General features: G+C 57.5%; 2 protein-coding genes across 2 annotated transcripts; both read right to left on the bottom strand.

Moving 5' to 3' along the window:
* Positions 1-3,269: 3,269 nt before the first annotated feature.
* On the bottom strand, positions 3,270-17,052 carry SBK2 (SH3 domain binding kinase family member 2). Its single transcript, XM_030821805.1, has 5 exons — positions 17,048-17,052; positions 9,527-9,561; positions 8,508-8,762; positions 4,485-4,687; positions 3,270-3,860 (listed from the first exon to the last, which is right to left on the bottom strand). Exons 3-5 carry the CDS (start codon positions 8,758-8,760, stop codon positions 3,270-3,272), a joined length of 1,047 nt encoding a protein of 348 aa, XP_030677665.1. The 5' UTR covers positions 8,761-8,762; positions 9,527-9,561; positions 17,048-17,052.
* Positions 13,338-17,488, bottom strand: SBK3 (SH3 domain binding kinase family member 3). Its single transcript, XM_030821804.1, has 4 exons — positions 17,444-17,488; positions 16,746-16,896; positions 15,995-16,197; positions 13,338-14,205 (listed from the first exon to the last, which is right to left on the bottom strand). Exons 1-4 carry the CDS (start codon positions 17,486-17,488, stop codon positions 13,528-13,530), a joined length of 1,077 nt encoding a protein of 358 aa, XP_030677664.1. The 3' UTR covers positions 13,338-13,527.
* Positions 17,489-20,447: the final 2,959 nt, after the last annotated feature.

Below are 20,447 nucleotides of genomic sequence, written 5' to 3'. Positions count from 1 at the left end.
CTCACACATGCACACTCACACAGGCATGCACTCATGCTCACCCACGAATTTACACTTGCACACGTGCACACTTGGGCTCACATGCACACACATTCACACTTGCACACAGGCACACACATACACACTCGTGGACACATGCACACACGCTGGCCCACAATACTCATGCTCACACGACATTCACACTTGCACACATGTGCATTTGTACTCACATATGCACATGCATGCACACACGCACACACACTCATATGCGCAGGACATTCACACTTGCACATATGTGCACACTTGTACTCACACACGCACATACACACTTGCACACTCGTGCACACACATTCCCACTTGCACTCATGGACACACATGCACACTCACACTGGCACACATTCATGCTCACACATGACACACTTGCACACATTTGCATACTCGCATGCACACATACACTCACAATTGCACACACGCACACATAGTCACACTTGCACAATATGCACACTTGCACGCATGCACACTCACACTCATGGACACATGCACACTCACTGGCACACATATACTCATGCTCACATGACATTCACACTTGCACACATGAGCACACTCACACATATGCACACACATACACTCACTCGCACACACACATGCACACTCACACACACTCATGCACACATGCATATAGAGTTCCTTGATGGAAGCTTTGAGGACCATATTTTTCATTCCATTGTTGGCACACAAACTTTGGTTTGGTAAAGGAAAGGGATTCTTAGAAGCAAGTGGCTCACTCCCTCCTGCCCACAGCTCTGCCATCAGGACCCCCTGTAGGACAGCGGGGAGGCTCAGGCAGCTCATCCTCGCCCCTCCCTCTCTCTCTCTCCCTTCCTCTCTGTCTCTCTTTCTCTCTCTGTCTGCATCTCTCTCTCTGTCTCTCTCCATCTCTCTCTCTGTCTCTCTCCATCTCTCTGTTTCTGTCTCTGTCTCTCTGTTTCTCTGTCTCTGTCTCTGTTTCTCTCTCTGTCTCTGTCTCTGTTTCTCTCTGTCTCTGTCTCTCTGTTTCTCTGTCTGTCTCTCTGTTTCTCTCTCTGTCTCTGTCTGTTTCTCTTTCTCTATCTCTGTGTCTGTATCTGTTTCTCTGACTCTTCCTCCACCTGTTTCTTTTTCTGTGTGTCTGTTTCTCTATCTGCATCTCTCCTTTTTCTCTCCCCCATCTCTCTGTTTCTCTGTGTATGTGTCTCTGTCTCTCTCCATCTCTCCCTGCTCTCTGTTTCTCTGTCTGTGTCTCTGTCTCTCGACCTCTGCACCGCCCCCTCCCTCCTCCACACGTCCTCTGATGCACACTCCCCTTCTCGTTCCCGAGCAGACAGACTCGCAGCAGCACTGGGATCTGAGTGCCAGATAGAGTTTATTTGCAGGGCGGCTGGGGCGAGAGAAGGCAAAACACCACAGAGAGGGCGGTGCCAGGTGGGAGGGAGACCCGGCCGGAGAGAAGGAGAGAGGATGGCGGGAGGACAGGGACGGAGGGGAGGTTGCACCACACCAGACAGGCTTATTTATTTAACAGATGTTTCCTGATCCCTGCTGCAGGCCACCGCTGAGTACATGGGGTCCGTCAGTAAACGGGAGGTGGCAAAGACCCCGGACTCCAGGAGCTCACAAAATAACCACAAAAAATAAGCCATACGGTTAGAAGAGGACACACGCCCTAGAGCAATAGTAGAGTGGGGGGATGAGGAGGCAGACAGTAAGCATTTAGGATGCACAGCTGTAAGTAATCCCAGCACTGTGGGAGGCCGAGGTGGGAGACTCGCTCGAGGCCAGGAATTTGAAACTAGCCTGAGCAACGTAGCAAGACCCACCCCCAACCATCTCTACAAAAAGTTAAAAATTAGCCTAGCGCGGTGGCGCATGCCTGCAGTCCCAGCTACTCAGGAGGCTGAGGCAGGAGGATTGTTTGAGGCCAGGAGTTGAGACCCACCTGGGCAACATAGCAAGACCCCTCCGTCTCTAAAAAAAGTTAAAAATTAGCCTAGCGTGGTGGCGCATGCCTGCAGTCCCAGCTACTCAGGAGGCTGAGGCGGGAGGATTGTTCGAGCTGTGGATTTTGAGACTGCAGTGAGCAGAGATTGCACCACTGCACTCCAGTCTGGGAGACACAGCGAGACCCTGTCTCAAAAAAAATAAAAATGCAGGAGGCGAGGGGATGAGCCTAAAGTGTCCCGAGCAAATAGCAAGTGCGGAGGCCCTGGGGAAGGTGGCGGCAGGTACTGAGGGCCACGCGGAGGTCTGAGACCCTGGGGAAGGTGGCGGCAGGTACTGAGGGCCACGCGGAGGTCTGAGACCCTGGGGAAGGTGGCGGCAGGTACTGAGGGCCACGCGGAGGTCTGAGACCCTGGGGAAGGTGGCGGCAGGTACTGAGGGCCACGCGGAGGTCTGAGACCCTGGGGAAGGTGGCGGCAGGTACTGAGGGCCACGCGGAGGTCTGAGACCCTGGGGAAGGTGGCGGCAGGTACTGAGGGCCACGCGGAGGTCTGAGACCCTGGGGAAGGTGGCGGCAGGTACTGAGGGCCACGCGGAGGTCTGAGACCCTGGGGAAGGTGGCGGCAGGTACTGAGGGCCACGCGGAGGCTGAGACCCTGGGGAAGGTGGCGGCAGGTACTGAGGGCCACGCGGAGGCCTGAGACCCTGGGGAAGGTGGCGGCAGGTACTGAGGGCCACGCGGAGGCCTGAGGCCCTGGGGAAGGTGGCGGCAGGTACTGAGGGCCACGCGGAGGCCTGAGGCCCTGGGGAAGGTGGCGGCAGGTACTGAGGGCCACGCGGAGGCCTGAGGCCCTGGGGAAGGTGGCGGCAGGTACTGAGGGCCACGCGGAGGCCTGAGGCCCTGGGGAAGGTGGCGGCAGGTACTGAGGGCCACGCGGAGGCCTGAGGCCCTGGGGAAGGTGGCGGCAGGTACTGAGGGCCACGCGGAGGTCTGAGGCCCTGGGGAAGGTGGCGGCAGGTACTGAGGGCCACGCGGAGGTCTGAGGCCCTGGGGAAGGTGGCGGCAGGTACTGAGGGCCACGCGGAGGTCTGAGACCCTGGGGAAGGTGGCGGCAGGTACTGAGGGCCACGCGGAGGTCTGAGGCCCTCATGGACCAAGGGAGGAATGCAGCCTGCAGAGAGGAGAGAGAAGGAGGGCGCAGAGGGGAATCCCAAGCCCCATGGGTGAAAACACACTGAGGAGAAACCAAAACTCGTTGGCCTTGGAGGCCTCGGGTGGGGCGGCTTCCCTTTCTGCATCCCCCGGGGCCTCCTCACTGCCCAGCCTCCTCTTCCACCGCTCCCACTTCCTCAGCCTCGCCCTCCCGCTGCCTCCAGGGGCGCCCCAGGTGCTCCCTGATGGAGCTCACAGCGCTCCTCCTTCGGGGGTGAGGGTCCAGCAGCCCCCACAGCAGCGCGTCGGCCGCGGGGGCCAGGCCGAACCAGGGCTGAGGGCGGTCCTGGGGCTGGCCCGACGCCTGCCAGATGAGGAAGTCCTCGTAGAAGGGGTCGGCCTCGGCCAGGGGCTGGTCCCAGGGGAAGTAGCCCGTGAGGAGGCAGAAGAGCAGGACGCCCAGCGCCCAGGCGTCCAGGGCGGGCTGAATGGGGAGGCCCTCGGGGAGGGGCGGGGGCGCGCAGAGCTCGGGGGCCGTGTAGGGGATGGGCGGCCCGGCCAGGCGCAGCAGGGTCCCGCGAGGCCTCGTGTGGCCGAAGTCGGTCAGCTTGAAGCGCCGGCAGCCCGGGTCGCACACCAGGACGTTCTCCGGCTTCAGGTCCCGGTACACCAGGCCGCGGGCGTGGATGTGCTCCAGGGCGGAGGCCAGCTGGGCGGCGCAGCGGTGCACTGCGGGCTGCGGGAGGCCCACCTGCGGGGACAGGGGTCAGGGCCCAGTGCCCCGAGACCACGGAAGGCAACCGAGACCGGGGTCCTGTCCTCCGCCCAGGCAGCAGGCCCAGGACACTAAGGAGGCGGGTAAGGAAGACGGTGAATAGTTGGCCCCGTGAGGCCGAGTGTGACCTGTGAGGCCTGTGGGTTTAGGAGGCCTAGGTGACCCCATAAGGCCTACTGTGACCCTACGGGGCCTGTGGGTTTAGGGGGCCTAGTGTGACCCCATAAGGCCTACTGTGACCCCGTGGGGCCCGTGGGTTTATTGGGGCCTAGTGTGACCCTGTAAGGCCTAGTGTGACCTGTGAGGTCTGTGGGTTTAGGGGGCCTGGGGTGACCCTGTAGGGCCTGTGACTTGATTGGGGTCCAGTGTGACCTGGTGCTGCCTGGTGAGTCTCCACAGTGTATCGCGTGAGTTCTGTGATGTCTATCAACTCCAAAGAGGCCTAACAACTCCTGTGGGCCCCGCGAAGGGCCTCCGGGGCGTAGGGGAGGCCCGGGGAGGCCCAACGCAGTGGCTGTGGCTCCTGCGGCCCAGGCTGCTCAGGACATTCCTGGGAGGCCGGTGAGGCACTCGGAGGCGGCTTGGGGTCTGCCTACGCACCTTGGGCTCGATGAAGGCCATGAGGTCCCCGTGCAGGACGGGCTCCGTCAGGAAGCTGTAGGAGTGTGCCGACTCGATGCCAATGCCGTAGGCCGTCACGATGGCTGAGTGCGCGCCCAGCGAGAGCCCCACACAGAACTCGTACAGGAAGCCGCGGAGGGACGTGCGGGGTTTCGGGAGCTGCTTCAGCGCCAGGGCTGTGCCTGGGGCAGCAGGGACAGGTGTGGGAGGCTTGCAGCAGCCAAGGGCCACCTGGGCCAGCTGCTCTGTTCCCCTGTGGTCCCCCTGATGGCCCCTCAGCTTGGACTGTTTCCCATAGACCATCTCCACCTCCTCCAACTCCCACCTCCCTCCTGAGCCCACCCTAACAGCATAGCCACCCAAGCATCACCAGCGGTGCCAATAGTTACAGCACGCTGGGGCCCAGCTGGGGGCTCAGGCCTGCGATCCCAATGGTTTCAGAGACCGAGGCAGGAGGATCCGTTGGGGCCAGGAGTTTGAGACCAGCCCGGACAACACAGTGAGACCCTACCTCTAAAAAGAGTTTTAAAAAGGCCGGGCACTGTGGCTCACGCCTGTAATCCCAGCACTTTGGGAGACTGAGGCGGGTGGATTGCTTGAGGTTAGGAGTTCGAGACCAGCCTGGTCAACATGGTGAAACCCCTTCTCTACTAAAAACACAGAAAACTAGTCAGTTGTGGTGGCGCATGCCTGTAATCCCAGCTACTCGGCCGGCTGAGCAGGAGAATTGCTTGAACCCGGGAGGCCGAGGTTGCAGTGAGCCGAGATCGTGCCACTGCACTCCAGCCTGGGGGACAGAGTGAAAAAAAATTTAAAAAAATAATTTGCTGGGCATGGTGGCATCTCCAAAAAATTAAACAATAACAGTACGTGGTGAATTTCTACCCTGCTTTCTTACAAGCCTATAGCCATGGAGATGGAGGGATACCATGAAATTTCTCCAATGACCTCGTTTGACTTCTCATGACAGCAAACCCGTGTTTGAGGCAAAAAGGTATTTTTGAGACACCTGGGGAAAAGGTAACCTACACTGAGGAAGAAAGCCAATTAGGAATTGTGGATTTTGTCACGTGTGGAAACGACTTCCTACAAGCTAAACTCCCTGAAGACAGGAACTTCTGATGTCTTCCTTTTTTTTTTTTTTTTTTTTGAGATGCAGTTTCACGCTTGTTGTCCAGACTGGAGTGCAGTGGCGTGATCTCGGCTCACTGCAACCTCTGCCTCCCGGGTTCAAGCGATTCTCCTGCCTCAGCCTCCCAAGTAGCTGAGATTATGGGCACCTGCCACCATACCCAGCTAATTTTTGTATTTTTAGTAGAGATGGGGTTTCACCATGTTGGTCAGGCTAGTCTCGAACTCCTGGCCTCAGGTGATGACCCACCTCAGCCTCCTGAAGCATTGGGATTACAGGTGTGACCCACTACACACGCCTTTTTTTTTTTTTTTTTTTTTTTAAGACAGGGTCTTTCTCTGTCGTCCAGGCTGGAGTGCGGCAGCACAATCGTGGCTCCTGCAACCTCCACCTCCCAGGCTCAAGCAATTCTCCTGCCCAAGCTCCCCAAGTAGCTGGGACTACAGTCATGCACCACCACTGGGCTAACTGCACACCAAGCTAATTTTTTTTTTCCCCTGACACCAGAAATTCCTGCTAACTGGCTAAGTTTTTAAAAAAAAATTTGTAGAGATGGTCTCACTATGTTGCCTAGGCTGGTCTCAAACTCCTAGGCTCTAAGCAATCCTCCTGCCTTGGCCTCCCAAAGTGCTGGGATTACAGGTGTGAGCCACCGCGCCCGGCTTGGTTTCTTTGATTTCTGAGCCATCAGCTGCCAGGGTGCAACCTTCCCCATCACAAGGCCGTGTGTGACTGGGATAAATTCCCTCCTTATCGGCCCAGCACAGTGGCTCATGCCTATAATCCCAGCACTTTGGGAAGCCAAGGTGGGCGGATCACTTGAGGTCAGGAGTTCAAGATCAGCCTGGCGAACATGGCGAAACCCCATCTCTACTAAAAAATACAAAAATTAGCCGGTGTGGTTGCACGTGCCTGTAATCCCAGCTACTCTGAAGGCTGAGGCAGGAGAATCACTTGAACCCAGGAGGCGGAGGTTGCAGTGAGCCGAGATTGTACCACTCCACTCACTGCAGCCTGGGTGACAGAGCAAGGCTCCATCTCCAAAAAAGAAAAAAAAAAAAAAAAAAAAAAAAAGAAAGGCCGAGAGCAGTGGCTCACACCTGTAATCCCAGCACTTTGGGAGGCCCAGGCAGGTGGATCACTTGAGGTCAGGAGTTCAAGACCGGCCTGGCCAAAATGGTGAAATCCCATCTCTACTAAAAATACAAAAATCAGCCAGGTGTGGTGGTGCATGCCTGTAGTCCCAGCTATTCAGGAGGCTGAGGCAGGAGGATTGCTTGAACCCGGGAGGTGTAGGTTGCAGTGAGCCGAGATTGTGCCACTGTACTCCAGCCTGGGTGACAGAGTGAGACTCTGTCTCAAAAAAATAAAAATAAAAATAAAAAAGTTCCCTCCTTATCGAAAACACCGGCCGTCCCCGCCCACTCCGCAGCCAGATGCAGTGGGGTCTCTTCCGCGTGTTCACAGCACTCCTGATCACTGCCGCAATGGCCACGCCGCCCGGTGTTGGCGATCCCTGCCCATCTATGCTCCCCATGGTGCCCTGAGCTTCTTAACGACAGTGGCATGCTCAGGGCCCCAGCATCACGCAGCCCAGGGGCAGGTGTGCTGGAGGCCTCCAGTGCAGGTTCAGTGAAACGCCCATGGAGGGGCCTCATTGGCAACGGCCCCGCCCGTTACTGCTCATGCCTCCGGCTTTGCGAGCACCCAGGGCTGGATCTCTGCGTCTGCGGCTCTTCCTGAGGTGTGCTGTTGTGTGGCTGTGTTATTGCCCTCTGTGTTATTACTGAATTGTGCTCCCCAAAACTCGTATGTGGGAGTCCTAACCCCCCCATTGCTGAATGTGGCTGTATTTGGAGATGGGGTCTTTAAAGAGGTAAAATGAGGTCACTGGAGTGGGCGGGCCCTCATCCAGTGTGACTGGTGTCCTTATAAGAAGAGCAGAGCAGGACACAGATGCACACAGAGGGACGACCATGTGAGGACACCGGGAGAAGATGGCCAAATGCAAGCCAGGGAGAGAGGCCTCAGGAGAACCAACCCTGCTGACATCTTGATCTCAGGCTTTCAGCCTCCGGAGCTGTGAGGAAACAGAGCTCTGTTGTTGGCCGGGCACGGTGGCGCACGCCTGTAATCCCAGCACTTTGGGAGGCTGAGGCAGGAGGACCACTTGAGGCCAGTTTGAGACCAGCCTGGGCAACACAGTGAGACCGCATCTTAAAAAAAAAATTTAAAAATTAGCCGGGCATGGTGGCATGCGACTGTAGTCTCAGCTACTTGCAGGGCTGAGGTGGGAGGGACCCTTGAGCCCAGGTCAAAGCTGCAGTGAGCTATGACTGCACCACTGCACTCCAGCCTGGACAACAAGACCCTGTCTCAAAAAAAAAAAAAAAAAAGAAAGGAAAAGAAAGAAGGCCGGGCACAGTGGCTCACACCTGTAATCCCAGCATTTTGGGAGGCCGAGGCAGGCGGATCACTGGAGGCCAGGAGTACGAGACCACCCTGGCCAACAGAGCGAAACCTCATCTCTACTAAAAAAGAAAAATACACACACACAAATGTAGCTGGGTGTGGTGGTGCACGCCTGTAGTCCTAGCTACATGGGAGGCTGAGGCAGGACGATCACCTGAACCTGGGAGGTGGAAGTTGCAGTGAGATTGCGCTACTGCACTCCAGCCTGGGCGACAGAGCCAGACTCTGTCTCAAAAACAACCAACCAACCAAAAAAACAAAAAACAAAAAAACACACAGCTTTGGAGGGCAGAGGTAAGACTTGATTCAGGCCTACCAGCCTCCCCAGCCTGGGCTACCCCGGGCCCGTGCCCCGCCCCCAGCTGAACCCTGCCACCTCCGGCTCCACAGCCTTGTACCTTTCTGACGATGGGTGACCAGAAGGACGCGGCCATAGCGACCCTGGCCCAGGGGACGCACTTCCTCGTAGAGCTCGTCCACCTCGGCTCGGACCAGGGTCTGAGCACTCAGTGTCATCATGTCCTCCAGCGCCCGGGCAGCCTCCTGGCCCTGCTGGAGCTCCTCTAACGTCAGGCCGCCCAGACCCTCCTCCTCGCTGTCCTCTGAAGCCCCTGCCTCCGCCGGCCCTTCCTCAGACTGTTTGCCGGGCATCTCTGCAAGAACAGAGAGGGGAACCCAGGCTCAGGTCCCAGGCCCAAGGGAGGAGGGGACTGGAGGTCTGGACTCCTGGGTCTGAGGGAGGAGGGGCTGGGGGCTCATCGCACTTCTCATTGTGACTCAGTCTCCCTCTTGGTGAGAGGTGGGGAGACAAGTCTGGTGTGAGTTCAAGCCCCGGGTCACAGATGTCCCTGCCCCCACATCCCTGCGCGGCGGCCGCCACCCGCCACCCTGAGGTTGAAAGATGAACCAGATAACTGAGACTCCCCCATCTTGTTTCCAAAGCAAACAGACCTGGGCCCTGGGGGTGGATGAGTAGACGCTGTCTCCTGAGAACAAACAGGTGCTCTTGGGCTCAGGGCTGGAAGGGCGGGCTGTGCAGAGGGCCTGGGACGCCTGGGTCCTGCATGGGACTGAGCACTTGGGATCAGTCCCCAAGCTCCTGACAGGCCTGGGGTCCCACTTTCACAGCCCAGCCACCTCCCTCAGACCCAGCCCCCCAGCGCCTCCTCCGCCAGACCCAGGGGTCCAGGCCCCCAGCCCACCTCTCTCCCGGAACCTCATACAATTCACACGACTGGGGACCCCCAGATTCTGTTTCCCTCACCCTCCACCGCTCTACAGCCTCCAGGTGCAGCCCGAGCTCCCCTGAGGGACCGAGGACTCAGGCCACCTGGCACAGTCACCCTCAGGTGCTGCCCACCTCAGGCCAGGGCACCTTGCCCACCTCCCAGCCTGGGCTCAGACCTCCAGACCTCACCTCCTCCAAGGCCCGCCTGACCCTTCGGCCGCCGGCTGTGGTCGGTGCCCGGCACTTAGGGCCCATGCCAGCAGAGGCCTGCCCAGGAGCAAGACCCCGCCCCGACTTTGGGGGTCGTAAGGCCCCGCCCCTGGGCCCGCCCCTTCTGCCCCCACTGGGAGCAGAGCGACATCGTGCGATGACTCCTGGAACTGGCTGTGGTTAGGCGAATACCCTGACCCAAGAGCTGAGCCCTCCTCCCTCAGACCCAGGAGTCCAGGCCCCCAGCGCCTCCTCCCTCAGACCCAGGAGTCCAGGCCCCAGCCCCTCCTCCCTCAGACCCAGGAATCCAGGCCCCCAGCCCCTCCTCCCTCAGACCCAGGAGTCCAGGCCCCCAGCCCCTCCTCCCTCAGACCCAGGAATCCAGGCCCCAGCCCCTCCTCCCTCAGACCCAGGAGTCCACACCCCCAGCCCCTCCTCCCTCAGACCCAGGAATCCAGGCCCCAGCCCCTCCTCCCTCAGACCCAGGAGTCCAGGCCCCAGCCCCTCCTCCCTCAGACCCAGGAGTCCACACCCCCAGCCCCTCCTCCCTCAGACCCAGGAGTCCAGGCCCCCAGCCCCTCCTCCCTCAGGCCCAGGAATCCAGGCCCCCAGCCCCTCCTCCCTCAGACCCAGGAACCCAGGCCCCCAGCCCCTCCTCCCTCAGACCCAGGAGTCCAGGCCTCCAGCCCCTCCTCCCTCAGACCCAGGAGTCCAGGCCTTAGCTTCCCCCACCCATTTGAAGTTTTCAGGCAGAACTGAGGGCTCCCCTACCCCCCTCAAGGGCCCTCTCTTCCCAGTTGCTCCACCACCTGCTTCCCGCCCCCCTAAGTCTGAGGTCATCCCACACTGCATCATTCTGGAATCTCATTGTCTCATTCTTTCCCCAAACAAGACCCCAGCATCTGATCCCCCGGACACCCCTCTCCAAGCACTTGTGTCTGACCTGTCAATGGGGCATTGATGGGGCAGCTGGGTGGGGTCAAGGCAGGGTTGGGTTCCAGAAATGATTTCATTTGCTACACGGGACCCGGACTCCTGGGCCTGAGGGAGGAGTGGGCTTGAGGACCTGGACTCCTGGGTCTGAGGGAGGAGGGTCTGAGGGCTCCTGATTCCAAAGAGAGGAATCACAATAAAAATAGTTTGAAAGCGCACAACAGGAATACAGGCCAGTGAGTGCCTCCCTGCTGTAAGCACAGGGAGATTAAGCCCCACGCGGAAGTCCCCAAGCCTTGGGCCACAGTGGGACTTCAGACCCCTGTTTTTCTCTGGGACGGTTGCACCCACCCTTCAGGGTTTTTTATTTCTTTTTCTTTTTTTTTTTTTTTTGCTTTTTGAGACGGAATCTCGCTCTGTCGCCCAGGCTGGAGTGCAGTGACGTGATCTCGGCTCACTGCAACCTCCAACTCTCTGGTTCGAGTGATTCTCTCGCCTCAGCCTCCTGAGTAGCTGGGATTACAGGCGTTCGCCACCACGCCTGGCTAATTTTTGTATTTTTTAGTAGAGACATTGTTTCACCATGTTGGCCAGGATGGTCTTGATCTCCTGACCTGGTGATCCACCCGCCTCGGCCTCCCAAAGTGCTGGGATTACAGACGTGAGCCACTGTGCCTGGGCTATTTTTATTTTTTTGAGACAGGGTCTTGCTCTGTTGCCCAGGCTGAGTGCAGTGGCCCGATCTCAGCTCACTGCAATCTCCACCTCCCAGGTTCAAGTGATTCTCATGCCTCGGCCTCCGGAGTAGCTGGGACTACGGGTGCCTGCCACCACTCCTGGATAATTCTTATATTTTTAGTAGAGACAGGGTTTTACCATGTTGGTCAGGCTGGCCTCGAACTCCTGACCTCAGGTGATCCACCCACCTCAGCCTCCCAAAGTGCTGGGATTACAGCCGTAAGCCACCGTGCCCGGCCCACCCTTCAGGTTTATACTGCCATGACTGATGTGAAGTCACTTAATTTTTTTAAATAAACTTTTTATTTTGGAATCATTTTAGGTTTATAAAATGGTTGCCAAGATCCTGCGGAGAGTTCCCATGCACGCTCCCCCAGCATCCCCCGGTGTCGGCATCGCGATGCAAACCATGAGACGTCTGTCAAAACTACGAGGCTCACAGTTGGGCCAACACCAGACTGTTATTTCAGCAGTGCTTCCACGATGGATGGAGCCCAGGGTGCCGTGTTGTATGTGGTGAGCTCACTTCCCAGTCTAGAAGCATATCTTCCTACTTAGGAAACACAGTTTCCAGTTCCGGACCCTCCACTGGGTGCTGGGGTCTCGGATTTGGATCTAGTTCGTCCCCGTCCTGCAGGTGTGAACCTGCACAAGCCAGGCTCCGTGTCCTGTCTGGGAGGTGCCGTGGGACTGCGGGGCGCGGGCTGGCCTTGGTGAGGAAGGAGACCCATGGGTACCAGGCCTGGCTCTTAGGATTGACGGGTCTGAGAAAGGCGGACGGAGCTGGGACAATCACAATCCGTGGTGCTCTGTGGGAGCAGAACTGGGAAGGATCTAAATATGGAGAAGACCAGGTCCAGCCTGGACACTCAGAAAGAGACATGGATTGTTCTAATACAAGTTCCCCAGGAGGCCGGAGAGGGCTGGGGGTGGGGGACACTTTCTGGAGCCATGGGACAGGGGGAAGATGCTCTCGGTGGAGGCCACACAGTGTGCCAATGTCTGACAGCAGCTGTGCGTGCATGTGCGTGCATGCGTGTGTGCGTGCATGTGTGCGCATATATGCGTGCGTGTGTGCGTGTGAGTGCATGCACGTGTATGTGCATATGTGTGCACACGTGTGTGTGTGTGTGTGCATGTGTGTGTTCTCACATGTGTAGATTTAGGTCCAGAACAGATGAGTGGCTCCTGTGACATCACCCACAGCCCAGAGAAATGGGAGCAGTGGAGGGTGAGGTTTACATGGTGTCAGATCCTAAAGTTCAGATCTTGTGACATGGACAGTGGGAGCCACTGAAGGTCTTAGGGGACAGGAGTGATCCCATCAGAACTCCATGATGGCCAGGTGTGGTGGCTCATGCCTGTCATCCCAGCACTTTGGGAGGCCAAGACGGGTGGATCATTTGAGGTCAGGAGTTCGAGACCAGCCTGGCCAACATGGTGAAACCCCCACCTCTACTAAAAATACAAAATTAGCCGGGTATGGTGGTGCAGGTGTAATCCCAGCTACTTGGGAGGTTGAAGCAGGAGAATCACTTGAACCTGGGAGGGGGAGGTTGCAGTGAGCCGAGATTGCACCACTGCACTCCAGCCTGGGTGACAGAGCGAGGCTCCTCGAAAAAAGAAAAAGAGGTCCATGATGAGCATTCAGCATGTCCTCAGCACAGAAACACACCAGGCAGGGTGTGGGTGGTGGTGGGGACCAGTGCCTTCCTTCAAGAAGACACACTCTGGGCCAGACGCGGTGGCTCACGCCTGTGATTCCAGCACTTTGGGAGGCCGAGGTGGGTGGATCACGAGGTCAGGAGATCGAGACAATCCTAGATAACAAGGTTAAATGCCGTCTGTACTAAAAATACAAAAAATTAGCCGGGCGTGGGGTGGTGAGTGCCTGTAGTCCCAGCTACTCGGGAGGCTGAGGCAGGAGAATGGCGTGAACCCGGGAGGCGGAGCTTGCAGTGAGCCGAGATCGCACCACTGCGCTCCAGCCTGGGCGACAGAGTGAGACTCCGTCTAAAAAAAATAAAAATGAAAAAGAAGACACTCTGGATGGAGGGAAGAGGAAAGGTCCTTGAGGGAGGGAGGGCTGGGAGCCTGGATCCTGCATCTGAGAGAGAAGGGGCAGGAGCTGGGCTCTTGGGTCCTCAGTTGGAAGAGGAATGTGCGTCCAAGCCCAGCGTTCCGTAGGGAGAGTGTAATGTGTTCCCTCTCTGTCCTCCCGGGTGCAGCTGTCTCTCCATCCAGGTGGCCCTGGGGGCTGGGGGAAGGGCCTCTGGCCCAGGCTCTGGCCACCTGTCTCCGTCACCTGGTCAGGGAGCTCCCCCATCTGTCCCCGTCCTCCCACCACTTTTGCCGTCATCGCCCTCATCTGTCCACTCCTCCAGGCTTGAGCCTCCCTCCTCCCCGTCCTCATAGGACACGCTCCCCAAAACCCCAGGTCCCTCTCTGTTCCCCTGCAACCCCCAGTCGTCCCCCAGGAAGTCCAGGACAGCCAGTGGGGGGCTCCTAGTCTCGGGATCCAGGTCCAGAAGCCCCTGGAGCAAGGCCAGGGCTGGGGGCGCAAACTGGTCCCAGGGTGGTGGTGGCCGAGGTGGCTGAGGCTTGGTGGTCACCCAGCTAGCAAAGGCCTCGAACTCAGGGTTGGGGGCCAGTGCCACATCCCAAGGGAAACAGGCAGTGGCAGCACAGAAGAGAAGCACCCCCAGGCCCCAGGAGTCCACGGCTGGCCGCAGAGGTAGGGTGTCGGGCGGTAGCAGGAGGCAGAGCTCAGGTGGTGCCGTGGGCAGAGGCACTGGTGGGGCAGGGGTCGGGCTGCCCTCTGGCCGGGTCAGACCCAGGTCCCCCAGGGCCACACGGCTGCAGACCGGGTCGAAGACCAGCACGTTGTCCGGCTTGACATCTGCGTGGACCAGCCCCCGGCTGTGGAGGAAGTCCAGAGCTCCTGCCAGCTGGGCCACCACCCGCTTCACCAGCAGTTCTGGGAGGCCCTGAGGTCAAGAAGACAGGAGGAGGGTCAGAGTCTCTTGGTTTTGTCTTTTTTATGTTGTCCAGGCTGGTCTCAAACTCCTGGCCTCAAGCGATCCTCCTGCCTTGGCTTCCCAAAGTGCTGGGATTATAGGCATAAGGCACCACACCAGTGGCTTCCTTCTTCTGAATAATTCTTGAAAGAGGCTCCAGACTCTTAAGTCCTAAAAGTGTGACTCTTGGGGTTTGAGAATCTAGAACCCCAGACTAGTGGCTACCTCCAGTGTTCCCACCACATGCCCCCAAAGACTTCCTCTCCATCGTCCTCAACCTCAACCTGCAGCCATATCTGCACTCCCATAGACTAACTCCCAGCTGGTCTCCCAGTTTTCCCCACTGGAACCCCAGTTATAACCAGTAGCTCCTTCTTTTAGCTTCTTTCAAAGATTCTCCTAACTCAAATACTCAGGCCCACTGTGAACTTTTCTTATATATCTTTTGTAAACTGACCATCCAGATCTTCTCCAGTGAGAACTCAAATTTCATTCTTAACCCTAATCTTAGTCTTATATGAGACTAGACCCCATCTCTAACTCAGAGGCTTTTCTAAAATTCCCCAGTTTATTTCATCAATTGATTATCTATCCGTCTAGCCAGCCAGCTGGCCAGGCAGCAATTCATCCATGAAGCCATCCATCCTTCCAACAGTATTCAACAGTGTGTCCATCCAACATCCGTTCCACCAACCAGTCAGCAATCCAATACGTTATTCTATTATTTAATGTCAACATCCATATATTCATCCTCCCTTGCTTCCTTTCACCCATCCACTCACCATCCATTTATTATCCATCCACCAATCCTTCCATCCACCCACCCATCCATCCACTCAACCAATCCTTCCATCCACCCACCCACCCATCCACTCATCAATCCATCCACTCACCCACCAAACCTTCCATCCATCCATCCATCCATCCATCCATCCATCCATCCCTCCGTCCGTCCGTCCGTCCATCCATCCATCCATCCACCCACCAATCCTTCCTTCCATCCATCTATCCATCCACCCACCCATCCATCTACCAATCCTTCCTTCCACCCATCTATTCACCCATCCATCTGCCCACTCACCCATCCTTCCATCCTTCTAATTCTCAATGAGACTCATTCATCCACATGTACCTTCCTCATCCCCTTCCTTCTTTTGTTCCTTCCATTTATCCCTAACTTTATCTCAAATCCAAAATCTATTCCTGAAACTATCCCTATCCCTAATCTCCAAACTCAAGAGACCCTAGAATATCATGGGTTCTGTCCTGACCTGGTCTCCTTTCTAGAAGAAACCCCATTACAGCCCATCTCTAACTCAGTCTATATACACATCCTCAACCATCTCTGCTTCTCTCTGCAACCCCATTCATGCTTTTCTCCATACTCATGATCCATCTATAATCAACTCTAAACTCAACCCACTCAACTCCACCTGTGCCCATGCCCTAACCTCAGTGTCAACTAAAATCCGAAACCTGTCTCCCTCCCCACCCGCTTCACTGACTCCAGCCCATCCTCAATCCCACCCCCAGCTCCCTGCCCTTCCACGCTTGGGTTTGGGTGATTGGATGGATTAGGGTTGAGGTCAGGCATGGAACCTCGCTGAGAATTAGAAAGGGGGAGGTCATGTGGGGGCTCAGGGTGGAGATGGGTTGGGCGGGCCCTGATTTGGGGGTCAGAGTTGGAGATAGAGGCAGGGCTTGGGACAGAGTTGGACCTGGGATAAGCGCTCCCAACCTTTGTCCCTCGTGGCCTCACCCTTTCCTGCAGCATCCCGCTGAGGTCCCCACAGGGCGCGTACTCCTGGGCGAAGGCAAAATAGCGGGGGGTCTGTAGGGGTCCTGCCAGGGTCTGCAGCAGGCCTGGGTGTGCAGAGACGCAGCGGCCCACACAGAACTCCCTCAGGAAGGTGCTTCTCAGGACCAAATCCCGACGCAGAAGCTTCAGAGCCACAGCTGGACCTGCCGGGGAGATGGGTCGGAGGGACACTCAGGCGGCTCCAGTCCTGCTGTGGGGCCTGAGGGAAGCCGTGTAACCTCTCTAAGCCTCACACTTCTCATGGGCAGCACGGGCTCCTCTGTCTGTGAAGTGTGGGTGGGAGGAGACCTTCTTTGAAGACCCTCCCTGCTCTGCCTCGGACTGTGGCGTGGGCTTGCACAGCCGCCTCACCCTCTCCGGGCCTCAGTTTCCCCTGGCATCAAGTAAGAGACATGGCGGTGAGTTGGGTTCCAACCTGAGTTGCATACCTGTCTTGCTGTGGGACCGTAGGCAGCCCCTCGCCCTCTCTGGGGTGGGGCCTGTGTTTCTCAGAAGATCCCAGAGCTCTTAACTTCCAGAGGGCCCCCACCGAGAAGGGTCCCCATCAGCTCCTCTGGGAATGCCCCCTGTCTGGGTGGCCCCGAGAAGGGTCCCCATCAGCTCCTCCTGGGAATGCCCCCTGTCTGGGTGGCTTCCGAGAATGCTTATTGTGGGGCAGTTGGGGAGGCTGCCCTTGGGTGGCCAAACTCACCCCCCTGGTGAGGCTGGGCGAGGAGCACGCGGCCGTAGGAGCCAGAGCCCAGCTTCCGGATGAGGTGGTACTGGTCCCGAAGGCTCCTCACCGGGGTCACCCTGCTGGCCGTCAGCTCCACCAGCCGTTGGAGGGCTGTGGCTGTGTCCTCCTATGGGAGAGGGGCAGGGTGAGGAGGGGGCGAGTCTGGGGTCCACTGAGAGTGGTGGGGGAGGAGGTCACGGCACAGCCCCGGGATGGAGGGTGGGGCAGGGGACAGGGGTCACTGTCCCCAGAGAGGAGGATGAGTCACAGTGACTCACCCGGACTCGGGCCACCTGTTTTTGTGTCCTGGCGAGGTTAGGGGGTCACTGTCACAGAGGCCCCGCCTCCCCTGTCTGTGGGAGGGGGCCAGGAGCCCCCAGCCCCAAGTGGGGGTGCATCCTCAGCCCACACAGCCCCCCCCGCCCACCCTGGTCTCTCTCTCCACCGTCCTCTTCCCCTGTGCATCCCGCTGTGTGTTTCTGAGTCCATTTCTCTGGGGGCCTCCGTCTCGCTGTGTGTCCTTGGATCTCTGTCATCCTCTCTCCCTGGGTCTGGGTCTCTGAGGTCTTTGCGTTTCCCTGTTTTCTGTTTCTCTTCCTCTCTTTCCCCGTGTTGTCTCCTGCCTGTCTCTTCTTTTCTCTCTCTGTCTTCCTCCCCTGGCTCCCGTCTCTCACCTCTGGGTCCCCATCCTCAGGGGTCTCGGAGGCCCTGTGCTCCATCTCAGGGCTTCCTGATGTGGGGTGGCCCTTGGGCAGGACCCCCCCGTCAGGGCTCCCCAGAGAGCCCCCTGCACCCCACAGGTTCTCGCTGCGCAGAGCCAAGGGATGGAAGCTCGTCTGCAAGGTCAGCCTCAGTCGCCCCTTGTCTGTCCGGGTCTGTCTAGCTGGAGGAGTGTCTCTGCCTCTCTGTGCCCTCCTGCCACCCTCTGGGTGTATTCCTTGCTGTGCTTCCCAGGTGATAGCCCTTACTCCCGGCACCCTCTCTTCCCCTCCCTGTAGCCAACCCCAGTCTCTCCTTCCTTCTACACGAACACCTTTCTGTCAGCTTCTCTCTTGCTCCCTCTGTCTCTCCTCTCTCTCTGTGTGTCTTTGTCTCCTTCTCTCCCCGTCTCTCTCTCTCCGCCCTCCCTGTCTCTGTTTCGCCCTTGGGTCTCTGGGGTGGGACTCCCCCTCCCTGTCCTGTCTCTGTGGGTCGCCGGCCCCTCTCCCCTGTCCACACACTGTCTCCACTCTTTCTCCACCAACTCTGGGGGTGTCTCCACGCTCTGCTCCCTGCCTGCCCCCCTCTGTCTGTCTGTCTGTCTGTTTCCCGTCTCTCCCGGCCCCTCTGGGCATCTCCGTCCGCTCTCCCCAGTGTCTCTGCGTCTCTCTCCTCCTCTTTGTTCCTGACTCTCTCTCAAAGCCTTTGTCCCTCCCTTTCTCTGGGCCTGGGACAGGGGTGTGTGTGACAGCTCAGAGACAGAGACATCCTGTCCCCCCACACCCCTCCCTCGCCCCCTCTGACCGCTGCCCCCTCCCTCTCCCTTCCAAACTTAGACCAGCTTGGACTCTGGGCTCCAGTCCCAGGACAGATGGGACAAAACATATTGTGAACCCCCAACAAGGCCCAGGCCTGAGGGCAGAGGAAAGGGTGGGACAGACCCCTCCACACACCTGAGCTGGGATGACAGGCCCAGAGCTGAGCGCCTCTGTCTTGCCCTGGAGGCCAGGAGCACTGGTGTCCAGGGACCAGGGAACAGTTCCCAAAGCCCTCCTCCTTCACAGGAGTCCTGGCCCCAGCTCCTCCTCCCTCACACCCAGGAGTCCTGGCCCCCAGCCCCTCCTCCCTCAGACCTAGGAGTCCAGGCCCCCAGCCCCTCCCCCCCCAGCCCCCCTCCCTCAGACCCAGGAGTCCAGGCCCCCAGCCCTTCCTCCCTCAGACCCAGGAGTCCAGGCCCAGCCCCTCCTCCCGCAGGACTCAGGAGCTGAAGTACTGTGGGAAGCGCCAGGGACAGAGGTGCTCTCATGTTCTCAGCACCTGTTCCGCGCCTAGCCCTGTGCGGGGCTTTACACTGGATCCTCCCAGCTGCCCAAAGGGTCAGTATTTATCCCCAGTTAACGGAGCAGGAAACTGAGGTTCCGAGAAGCGATCGTGTTACACAAGGTCAGAAGGGGAGCGGGCCCCGGGCCAGGCCTGTGTGACTCAGAGGCCTGCTGCCTGCCCCACTCGTGTTTCCACTACTACTACAGCCCTGCTATTAATAAAGACACAGCAACGGCAGCGACGCGTAGGCGCTGGAAGGATCTGCAGGAAACCGGCTGCGGCGCTGGCCTCTGGGGAGCTGGATGGGGCCCAAGGAGGGGCAGAGGTAGAACTTCCTTTGCGGTTCTGAGGTTAGATTGGGGAAAGTCGCAAACCTACAGAAAAGTAGAAAAAGTGCTGTCCGTGCCTGTAATCCCAGCTACCGGGGAGGCCGAGGCAGGAGAATTGCTTGAACCCCTGGGGGCAGAGGTTGTGGTGAGCCGAGATCGCACCACTGCACTCCAGCCTGGGCAACAGAGCGGGACTCCGTCTCAAAAACAAACAAACAAATGAACAAACAGGAATAATAACGAAACAAAAACAAACAAACAAAAAAAGCGCTGTCATGAACACCCATTGGCTAAACTTCACAGATGTGACCATTTGGCCATACTTTCTTGATCTTTATTTCTTTGTCGGAGGGGTGCATACAAACTAGTTTCAAGTAAATGATAGATATTGAAGTCTTCTGGAAGTGGAAATGCTGAGCTGCCTGGTGTGTTTGCTTTAAAATCATCTGGCCGGCCGGGCACGGTGACTCATGCCTCTAATCCCAGCACTTTGGGAGGCCAAGGCGGGCGGATCACCTGAGGTCGGGAGTTCGAGACTAGTCTGACCAACATGGAGAAACCCCATCTCTACTAAAAATACTAAATTAGCCGGGCATGGTGGTGTATGCTTGTAATCCCAGCTACTCAGGAGGCTGAGGCAGGAGAATCACTTGAACCCGGGAGGCGGAGGTTGTGGTGAGCTGAGATGGCACCATTGCACTCCAGCCTGGGTAACAAGAGCAAAACTCTATCTCAAAAACAAACAAACAAAAAAACAGTCTGGCAAAAGAAAAGGGGTGTGTGTGTGTGTGTGTGTGTGTATGGGGGGGTGGGTGGTGAGACAAGTGAGAGGGAAGGGACTCATTTTATTCCTCTGTTTTTGGTTATGCTGGAAATTTTCCTTCATGAAAAGCTACAAGGTATAAACTAAACTACAGGCATCGTGATAAATTGTGCCCAAACATTTGGGAGTACCTATCTATAAAAGGAAAATTTCCAGCTCAACTACAGTAAAATTGTCATACTTAATGACTTTTTTAACAAAATTGATGATGAGGCCAGGCATGATGGCTCACGCCTGTAATCCCAGCACTTTGGGAGGCTGAGGCGGGCAAATTGCCTGAGGTCGGGAGTTCGAGACCAGCCTGGCCAACATGGTGAAACCCCATCTCTACTACAGATACAAAAATTACCCAGATGTGGTGGTGGGCGTCTGTAATCCCAGCTACTCAAGAGGCTGAGGCAGGAGAATCGCTTGAACCCGGGAGGCAGAGGTTGCAGGGAGCCGAGATGGCACCACTGTACTCCAGCCTGGGCGACAGAGCGAGAGTCTGTCTCAAAAAAATAA

Source organism: Nomascus leucogenys, chromosome 10 (genome assembly GCF_006542625.1).
Source record: "Nomascus leucogenys isolate Asia chromosome 10, Asia_NLE_v1, whole genome shotgun sequence".
Taxonomy (NCBI): Eukaryota; Metazoa; Chordata; class Mammalia; order Primates; family Hylobatidae; genus Nomascus; species Nomascus leucogenys.
This window is presented reverse-complemented; position numbering and strand designations above follow the sequence as displayed.